This window comes from Mastacembelus armatus, chromosome 4 (genome assembly GCF_900324485.2).
Source record: "Mastacembelus armatus chromosome 4, fMasArm1.2, whole genome shotgun sequence".
NCBI lineage: Eukaryota > Metazoa > Chordata > Actinopteri > Synbranchiformes > Mastacembelidae > Mastacembelus > Mastacembelus armatus.
Genome location: NC_046636.1, coordinates 21,123,429 through 21,138,148, shown reverse-complemented (window position 1 = coordinate 21,138,148; position 14,720 = coordinate 21,123,429). Strand labels below are relative to the sequence as shown.

General features: G+C 38.8%; 1 protein-coding gene across 1 annotated transcript; it reads right to left on the bottom strand.

The window, feature by feature from the left end:
* Nucleotides 1-2,673: 2,673 nt before the first annotated feature.
* Nucleotides 2,674-14,658, bottom strand: LOC113129355 (protein-glutamine gamma-glutamyltransferase K-like). The gene is made up of 14 exons (XM_026305300.1): nucleotides 13,697-14,658; nucleotides 10,854-11,131; nucleotides 10,555-10,746; nucleotides 7,524-7,775; nucleotides 6,858-6,976; nucleotides 6,652-6,759; nucleotides 5,715-5,892; nucleotides 5,209-5,347; nucleotides 4,937-5,129; nucleotides 4,477-4,630; nucleotides 4,094-4,378; nucleotides 3,565-3,725; nucleotides 3,335-3,471; nucleotides 2,674-3,234 (listed from the first exon to the last, which is right to left on the bottom strand). The coding sequence occupies exons 2-14, from the start codon at nucleotides 11,128-11,130 to the stop codon at nucleotides 3,075-3,077; spliced, it is 2,355 nt and encodes a 784-aa protein (XP_026161085.1). The 5' UTR covers nucleotide 11,131; nucleotides 13,697-14,658; the 3' UTR covers nucleotides 2,674-3,074.
* Nucleotides 14,659-14,720: the final 62 nt, after the last annotated feature.

The window sequence follows — 14,720 nt, the reverse complement described above, 5'->3', positions numbered from 1 at the left end:
ACAGCCCATCAGCACAGCTGACACGCAGCATAACTATGTGTGTCAGGCATGAGAGCTTAATCAAAAAGGACTTAACAGATTTTAATTAACTTTCATTGAAGAATAGCCTATGGGCCTGGATAAAACCTAATAGTTTTTGGTGTATAGTGGGCCAATATGGTAATTCTTTAAAGCACTTTCTGCTCCTAACCCCTAACCTTAAGTTGAAGAAGTCAAATTCTTCTAAGACATATATGCAGACTGTATCTATCTGATGTCTGCAGAATCTTCCACAAATTTCATACAATCTTCACCAGATCTGATGCATATTTGATAGGCCCAATTTAGTTGGTAACCAGATGCTTAAATGCTGTTGGCATGGACTGGTTTGGCATATACCTGTAGTACCATTACCTTTGCATGCTTTGTACAATAGGTTTGTACAATTGCAAACAAACATAAGAGACTGGAACAGTAAATAGACAGAATTATTATCTTGAATAATGTCTGTGTCTAAAATGTTAACTGTTATATCTCAGGGGAAACATATTAACAGAGGTTATCTAGTAGGATTTGAGAGGACATGAAAAATATAACAGCTAAAGCAACTATTTATTTCCTGATTATTGCAATTTGTACTACTTAAAACAGTGGTTAGAAGATTGCCCCCCCCCCCCCCTTCCCCCAGGTCTGTTTACCCATTTATCTAGAAAAAAAAAAGACAAAAGCAGATGATACTGATTGAAATCTACTGTTTTCTACAGCAAACAGCATGCAGACAAAACTGGAGTGGCAGTTAAAATTGTAAAAATGCCACAGCCCCATTCAGTAACACTGATTTATGTCTCCTTTTTAGTGTGGAATGCTATGAGATTTTTCATAATCTTAGAGTGTTCCTTTCATACATTTGTATAATGAACTGCACAACTCTTTATCCCTTGGCTGCCACTATCCACCAAATGCAATCAAACAAATTCAGGTCTGTGGGGTGTGGGGGGACCAACTTTATTCCTAACTCATCCACTTAAGAGACGAGTGTGAATTTGGAAAATCTGAGCTGAGCTCTTCAGATCCCACTTCATGAATACAGCATGAGATCCCTCATGAAAATCTTTCTGTCTTTCTAACATGTATCTAAAATGAAAAGGTCATCCAATCTATTATAAGCAATAACCTTACAGCATGGAATTATGACCAAAACCTATTAATTTGACAGCAAACAGCTGTAGTAAGTTAAATCAAATCCTAGTGTAGCATACAGACAATATGAGGGAAGCCACTTAGCACAAGAGCTAATGTTAACTTGAACTAACTTTACTTCCTCCAAGCAAGTCATCTAAGAACACCTTTATTCCTGTTGTAGTTACTTTAAATGAGAGAAAATGTTGTATGATAAGCCCAGGCTGCAGTTGGCCAACTTATTTAGACTTAAGCTAGCTGTGCTACTCTAATAAAGTAACAGGTTAGCATTAACGCTAGCTAACTGCTATCCTTAAATTAGCCGGATTACCTGCCCGTCAGCATACACAAACTGTAAATTTATGTAGAGCAAACAGCGTTAACTTTAGCTAATATTCTCACTTACGTTAATAACTCTTCAATGACTTCGACGAAATGTTCTGAGCAGATGCTTTTCCTACAGGTCGTGGTGCTCGTTCTTCCCGCCTGTTCTCGATATCCTGTTTAATAACCTCTCATTTCCTCTTCCTGCGCCGTTTGAGCGCCTAACACAGCACGACAGCACACAGAAAATAGGCATTTCCTTCTCACTAGACGACCTTCTTTTTGTTTTATCGTTAGTCAGTCCTGTAATAATCGGCGTAACCCAGTAACTATTGACAACAGCAACTCCTCAGTAAGGACAGTAGCGATTGGCTGTCCTAAAACTCTCTAGAAGTCTATGGATGACGCTATCACCTAATTTGCATAATTTGTTATGGGCGCTGTAGGAGAGATGAAAAGTGAAAGTGACTTGTGTAGCCAGGTATGGTGACCCATACTCGGAATTTGTGCTCTGCATTTAGCAACTAGGGGTCTGGTGCCTTGCTCAAGGGTCTCACCTCAGTCGTGGTATTGAGGGTAGACAGGGCGCTGGCTATTCACTCCTCCCCACCGACGATTCCTGCCGGTCCTGAGACTTGAACCTGAAACCTTCGGGTTACAAGTCAAACTACAACTCCAAGCCACGACTGCCCCAACGATGAATAACGTTGTGGGAGAGATTAAAGTCAAAAAATACACCTTAAATTAAATTTATTCTGCCGATTCTTTTTTTTTCTTTTTAATGTCAATTCCAACCCTCCTCCTTTATGTGGGCCTGAGACTGGTAAAAGTGACCCAAACAGACACTCTGGCCGGAGTTACTTAGTTTTTTATTTTTTATTTTTGTTTATTTATTTATTTATTTTAGTTTTTTAGTTTAGTTTTCTTAAGTCTGGTTTGGTTTTTAACCTTATGGTCCACTTAGGAGCCTACAATAAGTTACAGTAGAACATGAGCATATTTAACCATAACATTTTAAACTTTTTTTCTATACAATCTACATTAACAATCTAAATGGTGACACCAATAGGAAACTGATTTATAGTGTTATCTGTCAATATCACCAACTCATGAACACATTTTAATAAATGCTTCTTTTAATAATATTAGAGCACTGTAGCAACATATACATAATAAATATTACTACTGATACATTGCAAAGTAAACAAAATAAATATATGGTATTTATAAATACACAAACTCAATAGAGAGCCTATGTTTACAAAGCATATCTCATTCATTAAAGCTGCCAGTGTCCTACCTCTCTAACCCTGAATATTACTCCTTATAGATTTGTGGACTGTGGACCCCACAAGGCATTTCTCCTTAAAAAAAAAAATGATGTGAACTAACTAACTAACTGTTTTTTTAAGGATAGCCTAAATGGAATATTCTGTGGTGAAATGCCTGTGGTCATTTGTCATTGAGTTGGTTTATTATTAGTGTTACACCTTTAATATCATCTTTTATATAAATTGTATGCAAAAGATTTGAGAAAGAAAAACCTGTTCATGTACAGGAAATGACTGTCAGTGTCCAACTGCCATTGTTTGCTATTGAGCGGCATTGCTGTTTTCCTCTACAGTGATGTTTGTCACACCATGAACATTTGTGAGTTGCTTGCACTCCAATGAAGCCAGTAATTTCCTCGGCCCAGGCAGTGTGGGGGCAAAGTGCTCAGTGAGAGACACGGAGGCGCAGCTGCCAATATCTCTGAAGGAATGACAGGAAATGACAATGGCAGTCACACAAGTGAAACAGACAAGGTAGTTTTAAAAATTGACCACATAAAGAGTATATTTGTCCTCCATACCCGTAATTAATCTTTCGAGCAGCTACAAGGCCGAGCCCTTCCACATGAAATATCACTGCTTTTAGCACCTGTGGTAGTGGGTTAGTAAAAGAAATCTCTACTGCCATCTTCTCTCCTACAACAGCCTTCCCGATTGGCTGTGTGGGATAAGAGCAAAGGAGAAGTCAGATCTGAAATCATATGTTAATCTTCTTTTCAGCAGTGTTTTCCTGATGAGCTGTTTGGCTTACCTTTATGATGAGGTCTGGGGTCCTTAATCGGAAACTGAACTGTTTGGCCAGAACCTGCTGTGTTTCTTTGACCCTGCCTAACAGTGTCAGCATCAGGGCTGCATGATCCACCAGCTGATCCTTGTAGTCTTTGTACTCCAATGACCACTCCAAAACCTCTACTGTATACAGGAAATGGGAACAACAAACATTCAAAAGAGGAGAAACATATAATAATAAATTACCTTTCCTTTAAATCGCCTTTTGGATTTTTTATGATGAGTCCTTAGTGTGAATTTTCAGTATCTCTTGAAATGTAAAATTTTTAAGCTTCATGTTATTAGATGAGACTATTAAAGCACTTTTATATTATAAAGACAGACATGAGAGTGGTGGCAATCAATATGAATGAATGCATCTAACAGCAATAAAGTGAATAGGCATATTTCTCAAAATGTAAACACTTAATTTAAGCAACATACAAAAAAAAATCCTAAATGCCAAAACCTACCTCATCTTCCTATAAATAAGTTTTAAATTACCCACTTACCCGCATTGGGTGGCACAGTCACATCTGCACTGTCTGTTTTGATCGTGGCCTTGCAGACACCAGTGTAGTACATGACTGTTGTCTGGCTGTGCAGGTCGACAGTGCGTTGCTGTGAGCTGCTGTTTCTCAGTGTGATCGTAAGCTTTCCATCCTCTCCCATTTTAGGACCTTCACCATCCACGGTCACTTCTATGGAGACGTCCTCTGCTGTAGGGGGTGAATAGGCATATGATTTGGAGCCATAGTGACATGCTGTTTCCACAGCAATGCGTTCCTCCTCTGTGCCTGAGAATGACCACAAATGGGAAGTTAATTCAAACCTAAGTCAAACCCTTTTTTGTATCTCACACTGCTACTGCCCGGGATCTCCGCATTTCAGATACCTTCAGGATATTTGTAAAGGTTTGTGATGTCAGAACGTTCATCGGAGCCAACAGCCTTGGTACTGATGCAGTGACCCACAATCTTTTTCTCACTGTGGATTTGACTGAAAGTCCCATTTACATTCCTCTGCCAGTAGATTTTATCACTGTTTACCTGGGGAGGCACAAGGGGGAAGAAAATGGAGAAAGGGAGTTAGAAAATAAAGCTCTGAACAGATGGGAAACTGTCACAGTTCATTTATTGTTCACTGTTAGTGAATAGCACATGCAGAATATGTCAACTCAAAACAAGAAGTAAAAGAATAGCTGATCACTCTTACTGGTCAAGAACTGTATGTGAGGAAAGCTATGTTTTTGTCTTCTGCACTGATTGTACTTTTCAGGTTATAGAACTATAAAGGTGTAGTGCAAAATTTCAAGTGTACTTTTTCTTTTTAAAAACATTATATATTCCACAAACCTCTGCAAACACAAAAGGACAGTCATGTTTGAGGTAGACCTGACCATTGCGGACAGCTGCAAGAGAAGCTGGGCCGCAGCAGTAGGTGCCCTGGCTGGTCTCCTGAGGTGTGGCGTCAACAGCTTGCCAGCCTCCATTGCCTGGAGGCAAGTCTGGACGAGCCATCCAACAGTCGTTCCACACGTGGAAGTTCCTTCAAACAAAAACTTTAAGGTCAATAATTTGTATCCTGTTATGTGTAGGAGCATTACAAAAATAGTGACAGAACGCACCAGACAGAGTCAGTATTAAGATTATCTATAGACTCCAGGTTCTCATCCAGGTATACATCTACTGTCAAGGAGACATCCGTGTCATGAACTGAGTTGAAGTTGGTTACAGTTCGACTGGGAATGCCTAAACACCGTAACACTGAAGAGGAGACAAATAGATAAAGCATCAATAATCAGAATCATTTTTTTAAGTATACATCCATACATCAACCATCTTATTCTGGCACATCAAGGGTCACAGGGGGCTGGAGTCAAATCCAGCTGACACTGGGTCAGGAGTCAGGATGGACAGGAAACCAACCTATCACAGGGCTGACACATAGAGGCAGTCACACTCACATTCACACCTATGGGCCATTTAGAGTCAACAATTAACCTAACCCCAAATTCCATCTGTTTGGACTGTGGGAACACCTGGAGAAAATCCACACAGATAAGGGGAGAACATGCAAACACACAGAAAGGGCCCAGGGCCAAATTCAAACAATACGATAAAAAATGCTAACCTGTAGTGAAGATACCAGCGAAGACCCAGCACTGGCCATACTTTACCGGGGTGCCTTTGTTTTCATAGTATTCCTTCAGGATTTGAACACTACTACTCCATGCTGTTGGACTAGTTCCATTTGAATAATCTCCTGACCAGTTTCCTTCTAGGACCCCATGGTCATCAGGGGAGTTGATCTGGAAAAATGAAGAAATCAGGTTTTGTTGTTGTTGTTTATGTAGCCTACATCTGTATTTGAGTATGTGCTCATCATCAACTCAATTTCCACAGCTGCCATTCACAGGAGCAAAATGGAAAAGAGCTCATCTCGAAAAGAGCTATATATTTTTTTTTTTCTGACAGGAACATGAGCACTGCAAGGTGAGAGTTGTAAAAAGCTAGCAACTAAAACTGGTCCATATTCATTTAATAATCTATGTTTTCTATATGCATTTGATAAAGCAGACAAAACCGGGTATAATGCATATACTTGTAGAATCTTAGTTCAGTATAAAACACCAAATTAAGCTGAATCTGATTACCATGTTATATTTCTGGTATTTGTCATGAATTGGTTAAACTGAAGAGAAAAAGTTAGGGCATTGCCAAAGTCATTGCAATTCTTAAAGGGAACATGAATGTTTGTCCTCTGTTAAATCCAATGTCTTAATAGTTGAGGCATTTAATTAAAAACCAGAAATGTCAATGGCATTGTGATAGAGAGAGAAAATGATTGGATCATCAAAGTCATTAGTCTTCATCTTCTGAGGACTATGGCTGTGTACACAGTTTTGTGGGAATTGATCTAATAGGTGTTAAGATATTTCACAGGATTATTGAAAACATTAGTGGCACTAGAAGGTCAAAGGATCCTTACAGTCAGTAGGATTCATCCTTTGTAATTATCTGTTGCAAATTCCATGGCAATACAACCAGTGGCTGTTTTGCAATCTCACCATGGCTGAGATGATTCGCACCACATTAACTGGTTCTCCCCAACCAGATGGAGGAGTTCCACTCTTTTCCAGGATGAAGAGGCAGGCTGCAAGAATTCCATTATCAAACTGAAACCAGAGAAACATGCAGGCAGGGTTGAAAGAGAAAATCATGATCTGGTGCTCAGCTCAAACACTGATGTGGGACGATAACACAAGCCATTTACCTGCCCATAGTTCCAGGTTCTCACTCCAATTTGATCCTGTGTACCGTAGTAGATTCGTCCGACATCATTCAGGATATACTCCTTCCTCTCATCTTCTGAATCCATAAACACTACGTCATCTAACAGAGAGCAAGTAAGAGTAGCGTTAAAATTGGACATAACATAAAATCATTCTGTGCAGTGGATGAGCTGTCAGCAGGGCCTGTGGCATACTGACATACATAAGCTGTTACAGCTGTTTTGTATGTATTAACCAAGCAAGATAGACTTAATTATTGATCCTTAAGGGTGCTGATACTGAAAACAGATTTTGTTACCTTTGCAGAGAACTAGGCCAGTTGTTCTAACTTGTTTTCAGTCTTTATGCTAATCTAAGCTGCCCTTACTTTATATAACACACTGTTATGAGAATAGAATTGATCTTTTTATTTAACACTCATCTAGAAAACAAAATAAGATACTTCTCAAACTACTTCTTCAGTACTGTAAACTACAGTATACTTTAAGATATAACCAGAGTTACTGCTATATGGTACTGTATTGTACAGTGGTTCTATTCTTTTCACTGACACTCATATTATTAAAAAGTAAACCTTAAATGTTTGTTGGAATGTCATGTGCAGCTTAGTGATCTAGCCATATAACTTTCTGTTATCCTGTGTTTACCTTCACACCAGGGGTTGAATAACATGTAGATGTCATTAGCTGGGTCATGTTTGGATGTGGCCGGGCCATTTGCACAGCTTGTTTCCACTGTGAGCTGATATCGGCCAATGACTGCTGTAGGTGGAGAATTAACTGACAGTTTTAACTTTTTGTCCTTGTTCGTAACAACAGCAGCCTCCCAGCGATTGTCCTCCAGTTCTTCCACTAAAGGGATGAGTACATGGGTTTCCTTTGACACTGATGGCAGTGGCCCTGAAGAGGTAAGAAGAAACACACATTATATACATCCATCCATCAATTATCTAAACCCTCTAAATCCTTTTTAGGGTCACAAGGATCTGCTGGAGCCTATCCCAGCTCTCTTTGGGGGAAAGGCAGGGGTACACCCTGGACAGGTCACCAGTCCATCACAGGGCCACATAGAGACAAACAACCTCACACACTCACACTCACTCCTATGGGCAATTTAGAGTCACCAATCAACCTGACATACATGTTTTTGGACTGTGGGAGGAAACCAGAGTACCTGGAGAAAACCCACACAAGCACAGGGAGAACATGCATACTCCACACAGAAAGGTTGGGTTTCAAGCCAGGAACCTTCTTGTTGTGAGGCAACAGTGCTAATCACCAAGCCACTGTGCTGCCCACATTATATACAATTAAAGGATAATAGCATATGAACAATATACCTGGCTGATATTCATACTGTGTCAACAGAAACAGAACTCTACACCATTCAGTTATTGTAATTTTTCAACACAATCCACCTCCATCAGTTAATGCCACACCTACATTCCTACCTTGCTGTGTATGTTTGAACAAACAGAAACCAAAGTGCAAGAATCCAGAATGTATTGTCATGACAATACACACACACACACACACACACAGATGGCATGACAGCATTTGATTGCAATGTAGCTGAACAATAAAAAAAATACTTCATTTAGGCTGCATTTTGCCTTCATTAACAATATACTGTGTAAAGTAACTCAGGTTTCTGCATCTTGGACATGAAGAGATCGAGTTTAAAAGTACTAAGACACACTGTACTCTAAAATGTAAAAAATCTCACTCCTTCCAACATTACATATAACTGCTAAAATTGAGTTTACAACTAAAATACTGAAATTTTCCCCAAAGTAAATCTGGAAAACTACAGCTCTTCCTAATTTTTACCCCCTGTTCTAAGTGGGTGTGACATGTTTTTGGCTGAGCTACTACACTGCAATTTCACCAAAACGTCCCTTTATAAAACTGAGTGAAATAAAAGAAACAAACAGTGTGAACATTAATGTATCAGCCACTGCAGTCCACTAGAGCAACAGAATGAGTCACCAGCCAACAGCAGCTTAATTTAACCAGGCAGTCTGAGTGATAGAAAGGTGATAGGCTGGTGGTAAAATAACTTGTATGGACAAAAACAACTGCACTAGACAAAGCCTACAGGAATAACAACTGAGCCACTATGAAGCAATATCTAGTACCAAAGTCAGGTCAAAATCTCCCCTTGAAGCTTTTACCACGTCTTGAAAACTAATTGTTGAATACCCAAAAGATCTGCTGTAGGGATTTACTGGTCACAAAAGATAAAACCTATGTTTCTGGTGATTTCCTCTGTCTTTAGAAGTAGGATCAAATTTAAACCAACAAAATTATATTTCCACAAATCTGTGAGTATGAAGCCTTAAAGGAGTAGTTTGACATTTTGAGATATACTCTTATTTACTTCCATGCTGAGTGTTAGATGAGACGATCACTATCACTACAGTGTAGAATTTCTGATCTTATTAAGAGTATGACCTCCCTTAAAATCACCACAGCACAAAAAAATTTCATATGACATATCACAGTGTAAAAACTGCCATTATCAGCAGCTGCTGTTGTCCTGTTGCTTATTGTGGGTATGACAGGTGGCTTTTGTTTTGCTCATTACTATCATTATTTGTTCATTATTATTCATAGTCATTCATAGTTGTTTTATTTTTCATTATTACATCCCTGTGTGGACTTGATTGGTTAGATTAATAAATGAACTTGATTGGTTAGACTATTTTTTTCTTAAGGAGAATAGAGCATAATTATAAAAAACACTAGCCTTATGTTGGTCATTTTATTTATGCAAATATTAATCATTCACTAAACCATACAGGAATACTCACACAGGAATAAGGAATACTCACACATGAACATTTGAATTCCTAATAGAAATGTCCTGCATTTCTGTTAAGGGGACATTGTAATTAGAATTTCCAAGCTTCACTTGGTATCACACAGATGTAACTGCAAATTCTATAATGGTCTATAATGGTATATTCTTTCAACAGTCAACAGTATGAAGGAGGCAGGAATGTACAGTGGGTAAACAGGTGGCAGGCTAGGGCTCAGACAGTTCTAAGTGGCAGCATTGATGGTGAATTGTCACTAGAAGGGATTTTTAGTTAGTGCAGGACCGAGGACTGCACTAACATCTGTAAAACGCTGTCCCCAGAGCTTAGCAACCAGAACTGTTACCATAGCAATAGTAACCAAAAGTCTTCCTCCCTCTCTCTTTTCTCTCTCCATCTCTGCCTTTATCTATCTACAAATCCCCCTCTGTTGCACAGAGATGCAATGAAATCTATATATATGAGTGGTGAAAAGAACAGAATAAGACGAGCATAAGAGTGCACTAAAAGCACAACTTGGTATATACTGTTTACTACCGCAGACCTCACACAATCACTTTCTACTCTCTCCTCTGACTACCCAGTAAAAGGTAATTCTTAATTATCATGTACAGCACTGCACAGGGTTTCAAGGTTCAGGGAAGCATGGCTACCAGGCTGTACTGTATACATCCTGTTTTACAGTTGGCTTCTTGATAGATGTATGCCATTCAGGAAATTCATATAAATTCAATTAGTATTCAGAAGGACGTCTGTTGGTTATGGAAAACCTACCATTATGAGGTTATTCTGGCGTCTAAAACTAACATTGGAGTGCATATGAATTGAAGTGGTGAGCTGCAAGCGTTCTTCTGACAAACCTGTTTTAAGTTCGAGGTGAAGTTTGTCGGTGCTGGGGTTAAAAGGTCGAGACAAGGTAATCCACATCTGGAAACTCTGCCCTCTGCGAATAATAAGATCGTCACTTTGGTAGAGATTCGTGTGATGCTCTGTGCGGTTCTCCCCTGATTTGCTTTTCAGCAGGTCTATTGATTTCACTTTGAGTAGGTGTTCTGTGAAAACAAAGATATGAGAGATCGAAGTCTAGTTAAATAGCTGGTATTCATTTTCTGTGGTAAGTAACATGATGGTGAGGTATCCAAAATGTCAGTTACAGTACCATCAAGCTCAGAGTTCCCATCCACAGGCTTATTTTCATTTATCCCATCGTCTTTATCCAGGTCACCAATCCCTGTGATCATCGTGTCTGTAGTGTTATTGTCATTTCGTTTGGGACAGCAGCACGGGCAGACCTTCCGCCACCACCGACTACATGCATTTTCTTTCTGAGCATTGTTTTCTGTTGGGTTTTCATTTTCTTTCTCTGTTTCATTCTCAAATCCAAGAGTGACAGATGGAAACCGACCTACTCTGCTTGACGACCTCTCTACAGACATCCTGAGAAAAACACAAACACAAGGAACAGTCCTGAGCCTATAGTCATTAATGTTGCACTGGTTTCCTTAATAGCATCATGGTTTTCATACATAAACCTCCAAAACAAGCCTTCTTTGAAAGGACTTTTACACACATATGTTAGCTCGAAACAATCAGGTAATTAGATTACTACAGTAAGCTGATCTTAAAGAAAATCTATTGTCCAATTAAGGGGAAGATAAAGGCTTCTTGAAAATGGTACAAGCATCACTTTTAATCGTTCTTATCAACACGCCATCTGTAATGTTGGCTGACAGTCCCATTACTGATGCTCCTACACAGTAACATATTATAATTGGTCTGAATTCATATGTTGTTGAAATGAGCATCAGAAAACAACATACTTAAGTCAAAATGATATTCTCCCTCTAGATAAGATTTCTATGTGCTACCATCAGGGCCACAACAATCCTTACTTTTTGTATCATGCACAAATATTGTCAGACATTTTAAACATAATTGCTTTAAGCTATTACACCTTTTACTCATTTCTTTTAGTAAGTAAACAAATAAGTTAGCTAACTGTTTCAAACATGTATAGCTTATTATTTAGACCTCTGACTGTGGTAACTTCAGGGCACACCTGGAGTTGCATCACAGATGCTGAATTACAATTAGATCCATAGGTCACTGAAAGAATCCAGGGGATTCTCTAAGGAGGCCATTCTCTGTATGAAACAAATTCATTTATTTGTGTAGAAGCTCAAAACACCATACTTTGTCACCTGTCGTGCACAGAGATGAGCTTCACATGTCACGGCTAAACTGATCAAGAATTAAAAATAACAATGCTGTTGAATTCTGCAGAACCTAAACCATCACAAGATGCTTCCAATCTATTCTATTTCGCTTTCATTTTCTCCCTCTATTACCTTCGCATCGCCTTTTCCCACCTCTCTCTGATTTGACTTGCATCTTTCTATTACTGATTCCCCCTTTCAAGTAATACTACAAGCTCAATGAAAAGCTTTTTCCAATGCGCACTTCACATTCCCTGGCAACACTGACTGTTACATGGTGACCAAAAAGGTTTAGATGAAGCAATAGCAAGACTTACACTGAGTTCAATCCTTATTCATATGCCAATGAGAGCTGAGACAGTCAGTGTAATAAATCAGACAGACACACTGTGGTTAAGGGAATGCCTCCTAGTATAGTGTAGCTCATAACTGTGGGTTATATTTACTGAAATATTCACTGACAAGGCTAAAAACAACTAGAAAAAACAGTGTGCATAAAAATGGGAAGAAAAAAATTCCAACTTGTTTCTAGCTTCCCTATGGATCTATGTGTTATGTGATAGTAAACCCAAGTATCTTTGGACAAAATAAGCTCTCTTATAGCAACACCTCAAACTGTACAGGAATTTTTCACTATTTTCAGACATTCAGACAGAATTAATGAAGAATATATTTATGAATAGTAGACAATCATGAAAATAATCATTAGTAACTTTAATTAGCACTAAACATTAAGTACAGCTGAGGTAAATGCAATTTGATCATGATGATTATGATGGTGCAAGATGAAAAGTTAAGAGATCACTCAAGTTATTAGCAAATATTTGCTGAATTTGATAACAATCTGTTCCCCTTTGAGACATCAAAACCACAAATGTCAACATCATGGTGGCACTAGAGAAAAAGCCAATAGGATGCATCCTTTAGGACCATAAATAATTCAAAAGGGTGTTGAGATATTTCATTTCAAACCAAATAGAGGATGAAATCAACTGACACCCCTGTGGTCACTAATTGGAACTGGAAGCCTCAGTGGATTGTGAAAGTGTATTGCAGGGTGGGTTCTCACAAGCTATATGTAAAGTGACATAACATTCACTGTCACACCTTTGGCAGTGCCAGAATTATAAGGAGGGGTGGAGGAAAGACTGCATGGAACCGTGCTACATATGGTTGAGATTAGAGTCTGCTGGCAGGATATCTCAGAGCAAAAAGCGACCTGCCTACACAGATCAACAAACTTGTGCTGCAGCCAATAATGTTAAATAAAACTCCACTGCAAGCTAACAACCATCACAAAGCTGTGCAGCACTGAGAACGAGACTGCTGTGTTATATTCTAACTCAGGGCACAACAATAAGGTCATCACTTTTGTAGAGATCTGTCTCCTAGAAGGATGTGGCATATCAGCATTCCACATGCTGAATGTGCGACAAAGCATTGGTGTTGTCAGTTTGGTTAAATGTCAGGTGAGGGGGCTATTAGTTCATTCTTAGCAGGAGATAAAACATATTCCCTCCAGGAGGGTTGTAATCCTGTAAACACACCTCGGCTATATTCACGACCTGTTCTTTGCAGTCCTTGCATCATAGTAAGGCATCAGTACAAATCTTTGTTAGCAATTGTCCCCTTTTTCTATACATTTATTATGCATGAAATCCAACAGTACAGTGTTCATATGTAAGGTTACTTGATATTCTTAACATCATAAAATCATAAATGACAGGCCTAACTATCAGGCTTCACATAAATAGAACGACATGTCAAACAGCTTATTCAAACTTACTCAGTTCAGAGGCAGAAGAAATGTGACAATGCAGACTGGAGGTGAAAATCTGTTGAATGTGCCTTTGTTTCACAAACTGCAAGCTTCCTTTAAATACTTTGCTAAGTTGGAGAGGACACGCCTTCCTGCTGCACAGCCTGCTGCCAGGTTACATATTTACAAGTGAAAACATTCAGGTAGGGCCAAAACAAGAACTTCATGGAAAATTCTGTGAATCAAAATTCATCATATAACTTTAACACTTGACATTAACTCAACAAAAAACTTTCACTGAAGTTTACTTTTAGTCCATATTAAGAAACCTACATGTGATGTCAACCAACAGATATCTCACTCAATATCTCAATAGCTATTTTATAATAAACACTGATATCTCTATCAGTGTATATTATCTTTCTGACTATAGACCATTAACCTCTGACATGTATTTTTATTTTCTCAGTTAAAATAAGGTGCAAGTAAATTATCTGTGGAGAAAGAAAAAAAAAAAGTGTTCTACATGTGACAGTGAGCCAGGATAAACAATACCAGGACCCTGAAACCAAAGCATGGGTTTTAGCCATCATTAATTTCTTTCACTCACACCCATGCTTCCCCCTACTGTGGCAGTGTCTTAAATGAAAAACACAGATAATTCAGCCAAGTAGCAGGATTTAGTGACAGGCGGCTCACCCACTGTGTGGGAGTGTCAACACATGCGAATGTCTGCATGCCTGTAAAGGAGTAAGTGTCCGCCCATGAAAACGGATGACTGAGTTGAACGCTGACTGGTTCAGTCGGTTTTCACAGTTTCTCAACTTCATAATACAACAACTATGAACAAAAGCCGTCTTAATCCAACGCATGAATTACAGGTATACTCAACGGGTGTATTACATAAATACTTTTGTGATGCCCTGGGAACTGAAAAGTCAATAAAGACAGAAATAACATAAGACAAATACAATGGTGTAACTGAAGCCTGAATCAGGTGACACATGATAACATCTATCAAAATATGCCAGTGAATGTTTTCAGATTTTGG

Excerpts from the sequence above, each read along its gene's own strand:
- LOC113129355 (XM_026305300.1), bottom strand. The coding sequence starts at position 11,130 with ATGTCTGTAGAGAGGTCGTCAAGCAGAGTAGGTCGGTTTCCATCTGTC. Across the intron at positions 4,631-4,936 it reads GTCCTTTTGTGTTTGCAGAG|GTAAACAGTGATAAAATCTA; the intron begins GTTTGTGGAATA and ends GTGCCTCCCCAG. Across the intron at positions 3,726-4,093 it reads GACTGTGCCACCCAATGCGG|TAGAGGTTTTGGAGTGGTCA; the intron begins GTAAGTGGGTAA and ends TCCTGTATACAG.